The sequence below is a fragment of the Poecile atricapillus genome, chromosome 3 (genome assembly GCF_030490865.1).
Source record: "Poecile atricapillus isolate bPoeAtr1 chromosome 3, bPoeAtr1.hap1, whole genome shotgun sequence".
NCBI lineage: Eukaryota > Metazoa > Chordata > Aves > Passeriformes > Paridae > Poecile > Poecile atricapillus.
This window is the reverse complement of record NC_081251.1, coordinates 86,519,191-86,532,065: the sequence shown is the minus strand read 5'-3', so window position 1 is coordinate 86,532,065 and position 12,875 is coordinate 86,519,191. Positions and strand designations below refer to the sequence as shown.

General features: G+C 34.1%; 1 protein-coding gene across 1 annotated transcript in view; it reads left to right on the top strand.

The window, feature by feature from the left end:
• Nucleotides 1-12,875, top strand: part of KIF6 (kinesin family member 6) — a 260,796-nt gene that overhangs the window by 85,958 nt on the left and 161,963 nt on the right. Inside the window, exon 11 of the mRNA XM_058835346.1 lies at nucleotides 12,279-12,384. Within this exon, the coding sequence (XP_058691329.1) occupies nucleotides 12,279-12,384 (106 nt within the window). The remainder of the gene's footprint in view (nucleotides 1-12,278; nucleotides 12,385-12,875) is intronic.

Below are 12,875 nucleotides of genomic sequence, written 5' to 3'. Positions count from 1 at the left end.
CTGTGTCATATTTTTGATTTTATTATTTTGTTCTCATAAATGTTAAACATAAATGAATCCTTCTGCTGTCATGGGATGGCTTTACCTTTAAGATAGCTTTGGGAGCTAAGGAAGTGAAGCTGCTGGTGACTGATGGGAGTCTTTTCTCCTGACCAATTATCAGTAATTTCTAAGAACTGACAGCAGTTTTAACCATTAAAAAGTGAAGTCAACTTGTAAACACCTCCTTAAGATGTAAAGTCAGAGCACTTTGTCCTCTTTGTTTCCTGGCTGTGAAAGGTAACAGAGCTCTGGCTGGCTTCCCATTCCCTGCCCAGGCCATGCGGCCCGGGCGGGGGCTGAGCTGGGCCCAGCGACTCCTGGCCAGGAGATGGGACCTGCGGAGCTTGCCCTGGGCTCTGGCCAGGCCAGGCAGGTCCCTGGCTCGGCTGCAGTTTTTGCCGTGATGGAATTCACCAGAGACTGCTGAGTAAAGAAAGGAAAAAAAAAGCTCTTGACCTGCAGCAGGCTGAGACAGCGACCACGCTCTCCAGAGCAGCCATGAAGAATTTTCTATCGAAGACAGCTCCAGCTGCTACTCCAGCAGAGATCACAGAACCATCTACAAAAGCTTGGGCAAGATTTTTTCTTTTTCATTACCGGATTTTCATAAGCGGATTAATCCTTTTATCCAGAGAGAGAAAAAGAGAGTAATCAACATGTAAAGAGACTTTATAAATTATCAGAGACAGTAAAGAAAAGAAGCTTCAGAAAAGGTAGAGAATAAGGAGATGGTTTATAAGCTGAAATATTTTTCTGTTAAAGCTATGGAAATGGACAATAAGGTCCTGAAAAAACTCCGTTAATTCATGATAGAGTATAAAGGGAGGAATGGAGTGTTCAAAGTGTGGATTTTGAGTAAAAAGTAGAGTAATTGTGATACAGTGAAGTGCTGGAACAGAGTGAAGCGAAGATTTGAAGCCTTGGGGGGCAATGAGAAAACTGTTTTGTAGTGGAGCTCACAGAGACAGACAAAAAAGACTTTTGCCTTTGAATAACTCATCCTTAAAATGACATCCCTAGACTCATGGCCCATACAAACCTCAGAGTGATGTGAAATGGGAGGAGTGAGCTCTGATGAAAGGATTTCTGGGCAGCTGACATCAGGGAAATAGAAAACTGTAACAGAAATAGTTTATTGTGAGAAAATTCATAGATTAACAGAAAGAGACTTCTGTTTTTCTACAAAGACTGATGAAAAGACTGTAGCAGGAATTGGAACTGTTTTAACCACCAAAGTTCTAAAGTTTTTTCTGTCTCTATGTTGTCATGTGTACAAAAGAATGGTCAAGTAGTGGGGGATAAAAGAGTATTCTGGAAGTTTATTCTGGGTTTATTTTTTTTTCATTCTTGTAGTTTTGTTAATAAACTTTCTTTATTCCTTTTAAGTTTTAAGCCTGTTTTGCTCTTGTTCTAATCCGTATCTCACAGCAAGAAATAAGTAATTTTTTAGTTACTGGTTTAAAACCACACATGTTTAAAACACAGATGTTTAAAAACATCTGCTCTCATTTTGTTTATCTAAAAAGCAAAGCTTAAAAATTCAGCTACTCTACATAAGTGGTTCAGAATGTAGTTCATAAAATGCTTCCAAAATCTGAATTACTTGCTTTGGATCTTACATTCTACTTCCTCAGCAGAATTGGGCTGATCTAAATATTTCTTTGAATATAAGAAATAGTTTCATATTTAAGGGAAAAAAAATTAGAAAAGGAGTTCTTTGAACTATTTTTTAAAAGTATAAAATAACATCATACATCCTAAATACAAGGAAATTGTACTCTTTCAGGCATCTGCATTATTCTTTAGAATAGAATTAAATTACCTTAAAATTATTTTTTTGTGAATTGTATGCCAAAAGCAAAAGGGAAAGTCCTTTTAGTTTAAATCATTTGGATTTTTTTTTTTTTTAATATAAATGAGCTCACTAGCAATTTAGTGTGTACCCAGAAAATCAGGATTTCAAATCAACGTCCTATTGTTCCAGAGCACCCACACTTCCAAAGCTTTTGCCAATTGGAAATCTTTAAGAACAGGACATGAAGTAGTGGCTTAGCACTTTAATTTATTAATAACTTTACCTTTTTCTTTAAGATTCATCTGTTATTAGAGATGCTTCTATTTTTACTTCAACAGTCATGTATTTTTCATCTTACTCAAGTCCTGGAGATCTCATTACTTCTGTAATTCATTTTTTCTGTTTCAACATTGTGACGTCTGTATGCTATCTTACTATTACCAATATTGTGTTGTTGTACAATATAGAGCTTTAACTGTTGCTCAGCTAAGCTGTTGCACAAATGGCTTCCTTTACAAAGCAGAGCAAATGTTCTTATTTGCTGATGTCAGTGTTCAATTTCATTTGCAAGGTGGAAAAAATAAAGACATATCATCTTGCCTTTTGTCAACACATCTTTGCAGACCATAGATCTGTGTAGAAGTTACCAGATTGACTACCATTAGCTGTGTGGGCAATATTCAAGAGAAAACAAGCTACCTTAGCTATAAAGTAGTCCTAAAATGTCTCACGTTAACTGCTTGCTTAGATGCCTGATTTAGAATGCTATTAAATCAATGTATTTTTGTAGAGGACATTTTTTCACCTACATGTTATGAAATCTGTAGCAACAGCACAGAAAGTTCAGATTCCTAGTGCATCTGTCTAAGCTACATGCTTAAAGTAAAGATAATATTCTGTGATACTGCTTTTTGTTACAGGGCCCCTGAAAAAAGGGGGAAAAAAATCAAGAGATCATCTTTTAAATTGAAACTATTCAGAGATAATAAACTGTAAAGTTCTTTTCAAAGGATAGTTTCAGTATGGGGGTTGGAGGGAGTGTCTTGGTTTAAACAGACAGGTGTCTGCTAAGGAAGGCAGAAACCTCTCTTGAAATGGAAAAGTGTAACGCCCACACACCCACCCCACTGAGTTATCATAATCTTGAAATCAAGGTGCTCCTAGGCAGAAATGTGGGGATAGGAACAACAGTTCTTTACTAGGAAAATTAAAATAGAAATGGAGAGAAACTTACAGAGTCAGGATACAGCCCTGTTGGTCAGGGTGTTGGTAACAGTCTGATTAAAGGGTGGCTGCAGACCTCCTAGAATGACAGATGTGGTTCATCAGCAATGATCCTGTAGAAGGGTGTAGTTTTCCTCTGCAGGTCTAGTTATGGTGTAGATGGGTCCAGTGTTCCTCTGGGAATTTAGTGGAAAAAGGCTGACTGTGGTGTTACAAATCTCAGATTATATTTAGGTAGGAATGCTTGGCTCCTCCCCCTGGGTGGAGCATCCCACAATGGGATGATGTAACTTGATCAGTCGTGTTGTGAGACTCAATGGCCTGTTATCAGAAGATATCCCCCTGGAGGGAGGATGGGTTGTGGCAGGGATAAAGAACACTATCCCATCTGGTTTTAACAGATGTAGAATACATACTTTTGGTTGTATCTTGCATTGCGACCCAAGACAGGGAGGTAGATGATGACCTGCGTTTTAGTGTTCAAAATTATACTGGTCATCTGATGTTACATGGTTTCAACAGTTATAGTGAAATAAACTCATATTAGTGATGTGTATGGAGAAAAGATAACATAGCTTCAGTTGATTATTTATAAAACATCTTGGAGCCAATTTTCAAATACATATGACCAGAAGTGAACATAGCAGCTTTATGAATCTCACTGAAATTCATTGAATATTTGGTCTTCTGTAAGTGCCACTAAATACCTGTTTATATCTTTTGGAACTTCAAATACTTTTTGAAAGTCTTTTTCTTTCTTAGAGCTTATACATCTAATTAATAACCAGTGATACTTAACAGATATTTTTTTTAACTGCTTCTGTCCTTTATACTGTAGAATTATATTGGTGTTTATCCATATGAGTACTTTTGCCTTCTTTGAATTGCTGTTATGTTTGTCCTATGTAATTTCATTTTATTTCAAATTCTTCCTACCTTGTAGATATTTTGATTTTTTAAAATTTTGATAAATTAAAGGATAGTTTTCTCTTGCTGCTTTTAGATACACTCCAGTGATTAGAACATAACTGCTGTTATGGCCAAAGTATTAGCTGGCAGTGAGAAGCATTCCTTTATGTGTATGCTTTTGGGTTGTTTTTATGAAGTGCTGTTGAATAAGGAAATCATCTACTCAGAAAGCTATTTGGTGTGTTTCTTCTCTTCAAATAAATTTGCATGCGTAGAATTACAGGCAGTAGGCACCTTTTTCCCTCATAAGCCAGTCTTGCTCTTTTTATTGTCCAGTCCAAATCACCCCTTTTCTTACTCATAGAAAGATTTAGAGTTGTGTGCATTTCATCATTGAAATGAATGATTTTCAACTGTGTAGAAACTCATCTTACATCTGTTTGCCACATGGTAACCATCTAATTCAGAAGAATATCCTGTAATATGTATTGTTAGAGTAGTGTATAGATATTTTTTAAAATCGTAAAAATCTTCCAGACTGTAAAAAACATAAGACACTCAAAGACTTACTGTTCTTACTACCCTGTTCTAAGACTGCACCAAATCAATGCAGTCTGTACCAGTGTTATGATGATAAAACTGTTCTATGAAATACCTACTGAAGGAATTTTACAAAGGCTTATGTAACTGCTTCCACTATTTAGTTACCTTAATTATTATTATTTCACCCAGAAGTTAGCACACTTTTGTTAAATGAGAGGTTAAGCAGTTACCTCTGGATAGGAATACGGCATTATCCTCTATATATGTCAGTTATGCTGTCATGTGCACTACCTGTCAGTAATGTATAACAGCTCTTCTCAGGGCAAGCTGGATGTATTCTGTGTACTTTTACCTTATGTCATTTCATTGACAACAATGGCTGGAAATACCTTTCCTTTTCTTCCCTTATCTTCCATAGCATTATTTATAAAATCCACTACTTTGAATCTCCATGGTCTTCCCATACTGATGCACACTTGAAGCTATTAGCTATTCTTAAATGTAATTGTCATTCTACTTCCGTTATCATGTATTTTTTAGATCAATGGAGTCATAAAATTTGTAGAGATGTGGAGTTCCTATTTAAATAATATAGACATCATTATTAAACTTAATGATGATTTTCAGAATTAATATATTTTAAAATGCATTGATAACAATTAGATTACAAGTGGGAAAACTATTGCAAAGTCAAGGTAAGCAAACTTGTTTAATAAAAATTATCTCTCTGATTACCACAAGTGCTTCCTTCATCAGCTGCCTTGTTAGCAGCCTGTTTTTCATAAACTTGAATTTTTGCTTGTGAGAGAGTGCACAACTGACACACAAAATTAATTTTTATTTAAAGTCAACTTAGGTTTGATACATAACATACAATATCAGTGATCAAGGCTTAAAGGGCAAGTTCTCTCAGAAATAATCATGCCACATAAAGCAAGGTCAAAGCAAGTCCTTCCAAATCTGTGTTTTGAGACTGTGCATCCTGCAAGCTCTTGAGAGCTCCAAACTTTAAAAGCATACTCAGTTGGGTGAGTGCTTTCCTGATGAATTTCAGCTGTGTAATTTGAATCCTGGTTCATCCAAACAAATGACCAATTCAGACACAGATTTTTTAAAAAACTATAGGTACATGTTATTTAAGGAATGGATTAAAGTGAAGTAGTACAGTGCTCAGTTAATTATTCTGCAGTTGCGCTATCAGAAAAATTGCATGAAATCTGAAGTAATGTGTGTAGAAAGGTTTTGTGATTTATGTGTGGTCTAAACAATAAGCAGTCTTCATTACAGAAGAATTTCTGAAGAGTGGAAAATAACAGAAGAGAAAAAAAGCTGATAATGTAAAAGCCGTCTCCAAGCTGCAGTACAGTGTGTGTTTACATTATTTGCAAAAAAAAAATACAAAGAGGGAAAGGCTAGACCAAGAACTTAGGCCTGATTTACAGTCACTAATGAAAGAGCACTGTTAGTTTAACATGTTTCCATCCCAACTCTTTATGACTGTTCTACTGTGAGCTTTCTTCTAAGCATCAGCATAAGGACTTGTGCTTGACACAGCTTGTAGTTTCACATTCTGGTATCATGACTCAAACCTGCCTTTGTCAGCACCTTTCTTTTTGTGCTATGATAATACTTAAAACACCACTATCAAAATTAGTTTTAAACTAATCTCATAAATCAATACTGTTCCCTTTACATTGACTTAAAAACTTTTGTGTGTGTGTAATCTGTTGTTCTTTGGGTTTTGTGGTTTGCTTTTTTTTTTTTTATTCTCTGATAAGCACTGGGAAAGAAAGCCCCACTCTTTGTTTACTCTGTTTTTCACAGAAAATGGTTCTTTGTTTACACTTCCATATTCATCCTTCGGAAAATTTCTGTCGGGAAAATTACTTCTGATACAGTTCTGGCAATATGCTACAGCACACTCTTGCTCTTATTAGTGTAAGGTAAGCATGCTGTTCTCAGGGCAGAATCTTGCAGTAGTAAAAAAACAGAAATCTATTAAAAATTACCTTTGGAGTCTTCATTTACTTTAATAACATTAAATAATATTTAATGCTGTATAATTTATCTTACAATATACAAGAGAAAAGAGAAAAAAGGAATAGCTTTGGATGTCCATGAGTTAGAAGAGACATGTTCAAATGATTTTACTGTCATATGAAATTAGCTGTGATCATCCATGTTCCAGTTTTGATTAGCATTAATTCTGCATGGAAATATTATTGAGAGGCTTAATAACCTAAAGCTAATGAAGAATGCAGCATCTGGCTTGCTAATGTTATTAACTACAACAAATGAAAGACTATTAGTTTAATATTTGTTAATACACAAAAATAAAGTTTTTAGGATTTATAAAATATACTTTTAGGTTTGGAAATTTTTTCAATACTAGTTTAATATTTCAGTGTAAGTATCTTTTGGCTAGGTACTTCTGTTTCAGATTAATAGAGCCTTTTCTGATGTAACTCACCAGCGTAACAAAATTACCTTGAATTGAAATAAATCAAATTGAACATCTGATGTTAGAAGTGTACCAAATTCTGAAATACATATTCATTATGAATATTTCCACTGAAGCAGTTAAGTATGACAAGTAAGCAATTCAGTAATTTTCAATTCAGTGCTTGTACCTCTCTCCATAATTAGGTTTCCATTGAATTTCAGTTAATTAAACAACTTCCATCATAGCTTTTTCCTATCAAGCTGACTTTAAAAGCAGAGTAGTGTGAATTCTTAGAGCTAAGTATTTTTTTAAAAGGGTCTCTCCAGTGTGAAATAAAATTCCAAGCGTTGATCTTCAGATGACAGTACTGAGAGCATCTCTTTATCAGATTTTCTGCTCCAGTGAGTGACAGGTATTTGTTTCAAGGTTTTTGGTGTCATTTCATTACTAGGTCTTTGGCTTGATTATCTTCAATTTTAATTTTAGTTGAGGGATTTTTCTTTTTGCTATCAATTGATGCCTTTCAAAGATCATTTTTTTATAGTAATGATTGAGAAATAGAAAGTTAAAACAGGAATTTTTTTCTTCTGCAGTTCATCTCTCATATGACAGGGAGGTCCAGAACTGCTGTAGTACTAATCTTCATAAATACAGTCTTAAATACTTTCCTATTATGATTTATATTTCATATTATTTATAATAGCTTATAAATAATATTATTATATATATTTATATATTATTTATAATTATTCCTATTATATTATCCATAAATACAGTAATAAATACTTTTTTAAGGAAAGGAAAACGTAATATCATACTGTAAGCAGCAGTGTTCATATATATTCAATATTATGGAAATGGTTTTGGTATGTTTTTAGTTGATGTTTTTTCTTCTTGATTCTAGTTGGTTTTCATTATATGCTTGAGTCAAAGCATTTGGACTTTTTTTCCTTGCCTGTAGTTTATGAGTTATCTTGGCACTCTCAATCATATTGTAGAACCTCTGTATATGATTTTAATAAATTGCTATCTTCCCGTTGACTTTTGGCAGTTTGTATAATGGAAAAATTAAGGTATAGCCTAGAAGAAAAGCTCAGTCACATACTTAGAAATTTTTCAAACATGGTATATATTCTGTTCCCAGCATCCTCTTTACTTTAGGAAGTTCATTTTCAAAATGCCCTTTTTTGGGCAGCTTTATTTCCTAATTTCTGTTTTGAGGGGACATGCCAATATTGACCATTATCTTTATTTACTTATGCATAATAGCATAAGTAGTTAATGGGATTAATTGCTCAGGTCGTTTTAAAAGAAATTCTAGTTCACAGCTCTTACAGAAAACAGGGCGTACTGACTGACTCAGTGTATGGCCTCAGGGCTGAGCCACAATAGATGACTAAAAATACTTTATTTCCTATGTCTTTTTGTTATTCTACTGAGTTGAAAAACAGTCCTTTAGAAAAAGATTTTTGTTTTACCACATGATTTCATATTACCTTTGTTCTGCCACATACCCATGGATCTGAGTAGGCCAGTAAAGCAAGATTTGCTAGAAAGTTCTCTAGGCTTCTTGTTCTCTATGAGCAGCTAGACCCTACTTTGTTCAGTGTTGGGGTGTTTAATCTGTTTTTCTGGATCAATTCTTGCTAACATATTTTCTTGCAAAAGAAGTTTGTTTGAGAAAAACAGTTCAATGTGCATTCTCCTTGTAGAAAACTAAGGATCAAACATAGGTGACTAAATCAGAAGATGCTATTCTTGCTAAGGAGAATGGTATTATCCATCTCTTGAAGGTAACAGAATGAAAAACAAAAGCTATTTTGGCTCTCCTTTATTTCCAAAAAGGTTTTTCTCACTCTCTGTTGGAGGATGAGTACAGCCTCTGCATGGTTTTGACCAGAAAGAATGTGTTGGACTTGTAACTGTAGCTGCCCTATATGAATTCCATAAATCTTTTAAAGCCCTATTTTATATAATTCTTTGCTTAGTTTTCATCTATTCCACATATTTAAGTTTATGGAGTATTTAGAGGTAAATAGTAAACTGATTTAGTTAAGAATATGAGAAGAAAAGGATATTAATCTTGTAAATTCTATTGTCATTTGTTTCTGTGTCACCTAGCACAAAGATATACCTTGTCTAATATATGTTAGAAAAAATAAATGTACAGTCTGTATTCCTTTTTTACGCTTATTCTCATCTGTATTTTTTTCCCTTGCTGTGTGATTTTTTATTGTCTCCTTGATTAATCTTGTGAATGTTTCTGAAAATGAAGTAGCATTGTCTTTTTTTAATTTGAGTTCTGGTGTTTTTTTGTGCTCATGGAAACCTAAAAGCGTGAGGGAGATAGTGATTTCTTTCCTAGTATTCATGGAGATGTGCATGGCTGGTTTTCTTTTATTTATTTATTTTTATTTTTGTTTTGTCCATAGCATTTAGACTTGAATGGTCTGTTCCTTTTCTTGTTCTCATTCTTAACAATGTAATATTGAAAATTTATCTAAAAATATACTGACAATTTAGGGTTTCCTACAGCTGGGAAAGAAGCTGAATTGATTTATAACTTCAGATTTACACTGTGCTATTTCAGACTTGACTCAATCTTTTGGTGCTCAGATCTCTTTTGGTTTTTATGTACTACTTGGAAATCAAAAAATTAATTGGACTGTTGTGTTTTATCAAGAATTCAAAAAAGGTAATATTAGAGGAAATAGCGGTTTATAACTACAGCTTGTCTAATTTGTTACACTTAACAAATAAACCTTGATGCTTGACTGGAATAATAATTTTAAAAAATACAGCATAATGTTTCAGGAATTATATATTCTTTTTTCGCTTGAAATATCTTCACATTATGGCAATTGTAATTATGCAAGTTAGTGCAATTTTTTTGATTGATTTCCACAGCCTAAATCTGTTGCAATCTGAGTATGGGTCAATCCCTGATAACCAGATAATCTTTGAAAGGTTAAAACATCTCCTTCATAATTCAATATAAAGCCCTGTTTTTATAGATGACTTCATATAGTCAATCTAGACAATCTAATTATCAAAAAACATTTTTCACTTGTTTCCTCTTAATTACTGAAACCAGTAAGGTGCTTAAGATAGTGAATACTGACTTACTTTGTCTGTGCAATCACAGTCATATTCTGATTAACAGTATAAATGCCTGTCTTTTCCCAATGCTTACACAAATGCCGGCCTCCATGGATGAAGGATTAAATCTCCTGCTCTTTGTGCTTAGTGTGTCTGCAAAGAGTATGAGTAACTTTGTACTATCAGGTTCTGTTCTGTTATCTAAATTCTGTAAAAAATTACATAGCAATAAATAAGATTTTGGTTTCTTTTACTGAGTAAATTTTGTTGTCTCTTCAGCTGAGAAGCAAGTCAATGCCAATAATACTTCTATAGCTAATATTACTCTTTAAATATCTTCTCCTTCAAGCTCTCCACATGTACAACTCACGTACATTGACTTCAGGGAGTGTCATATAAATTCAGAAGCTGTGAATTTTAGATATTTAATGAGTGGAATAGACAACATATATGTTTCTTGTTATTTAAGTGAAATGATGAAAATGGGAAAGCAAAGTTTGTCTGAAACTAACCCTCTTATTTCCTTTTTCTTCTGTTTTGAGTATTGCCACTTTACTCTGTCTAGAGGAGATAAATACCAAAACATTTTGTTATGTTTTCCAGTTTTCACTCCAGTCTTGCAGCTACTGATTTTCAGATATTTACCTCCTGAAAATAATGTTGGGGTTTTTTTTCCTGATTGTTGTGCATCTCAATGTTTCACTCTCCAGCAGAGATTTCCTATTACTGTAATGTGAGAGAAGTCTTCAGAAGCAGGGAAATACCAGAAAGCATACTCTAGGGTCAGCTTTGAATGCTGCGATAATATAATGCCTAAAATTTTTCTATGTGGTTACAACAAAATGATTCTGATAATAAAATGGCAACAAGATTCCCTGTCCTGTAACTGAAGAGCATAAATTGCTCTGCTGCAATTTGGAATTCTCAAGACTGCGAATTGGCATTCAGAAGGCTTGCATATTAAATAGGGAACTGAACAAAACTAGTCCAAAAGAAACACTAGGCGCAGAGATGAACTCTTGCCCTACTTGGGCAGTTGGGCACTTGATGCAGCTACCTTAGATTCCCTGGCTCAGGCTCAGAACTGAAGTTCATCTGCTGAGAATGATACCCTAAATAAACATTTGAAATTATAAAATTACGCTTTACAGGGTATATGCCTGTCATTGTTGCCCACGATTTCCTATTAAATAATTGAAACAGTGTTTGTCAGGAACCAGAAAGCCATAAATCTGAAACCAGCTTATGGAGTTTGAATTTGTACTTGTAGTTTCCTAGAAACATACCTTAGTAAGTGGGTTAAAAGTCTAGTTTGGTCTTAGAAATCCCCTTCCATTTGTCTTGAGAATGAACTGCAATGTATCCTGAGATACAAGACCTGGAAAGATGGTGACAGCATGTAATAGGAAGTCTGGCTCTATCTGTATGGATGCAACATCCAGCAAGGAACATGATATATTATGCCTGATAGGTTTCCGGTCTAATAATTTTAATTTGGTTTTGAAAAATAAAGAGGATGCTTCTCTGTGCCAGATTGTCTTATGAAGACCAAATTATTGAAATAATTGTTTCTCCCTAAGGATGATTTGGTCAGTTGTTTGTAAAGAACATATTGCAAGGTAATAAAATGCTAATTGCATTTCATTCCTTGGAGGAAGAACAGTAGATCTTTGAGAAATGTATAAATATCTGCATTAAAAGATGGCTTACTTTTCTTGGTGATTGGAGCAGTTAATTTATGCATGACAGCTATGCTATCTGCTGATTATTGTAATAGAAAAAGAAGTCGACTTTTCTTTTGCACAAATCATTGTATATGGAAACAAATCCAATGCCCAAAACGTCTTAAAATCTAGTCTTCTGAGAGAGCAGGTTTTAATTCTTTTCAACTATGAGATAGCAGAAGAGCAAAAGGTTACAAAATAAATGAGGAAAAGAAAAAATTACTTCTTAGATGTTTTTTAGTTCTAGAACTATTCCTTAGCATGTGTCAGTAAGCTCGGATATGCAGTTGTAGAATCTTTAGTATCAAATCCAGGTTTCATTAATCAGAACAAAAATACATTTCAAATGCATGGACCTTGAAGAAAAATAGCCTATTAATATCAGGCAGCTTGGTATATTTTGCATTGTATTTGATGTGCAACTTTGCAGAGTTGTGTGCAAGTTGCTGAATTTTTTTTCTTCTCTTCTTCTTTCTTCTCTAAAAAATGTTATTTCCAGGTTGGATGAGTTAATTCAAACATTTCTCAAAGACAGAGATCCTGATAGCTCATTGGATGTTGGTGCTGACATGCGCAAGATCAAGTATTGCTTCGTTCATATGAAGGTATCTTTTTTAAAAGGAGTTTAAAGTGCAGCTGGCATTCTGAATATAACTTGGAGATATTCATGGTTGAAAAGCATTAAAAGAAATGCAATGCAGTGAAAAGGTACTGGAAAAGGGTCAAACAATTGAACCTTAAAGTGTGTAGAGGACTCCTTAAATCTTACAGAAAATTTAAATTTAGCTGGGAAAATTCAGCGGCATTTTGTAGAAACATCAGCAAGGATCCCAGCATGCAGTAAATTCTAAGAGAGAGCACTGGAAGTTACTGGAATCAAGACAAGTTCTTTTTATATGGATAGATGTTCCCATCTGTATTTTCAGCATTACTGAGGCTTTATTTTGGACAAACTATGTTGAAAGAGGTAAAAATGTAGATTAAAAACACTATATCCCTTTATCTGTTACACTAATTCTCCTGAAGTTGTTGCAAGACCTTCTGAATCATTGAGAAAACAAGATACAATTGATAATCATGAAATTATAGAAATTAT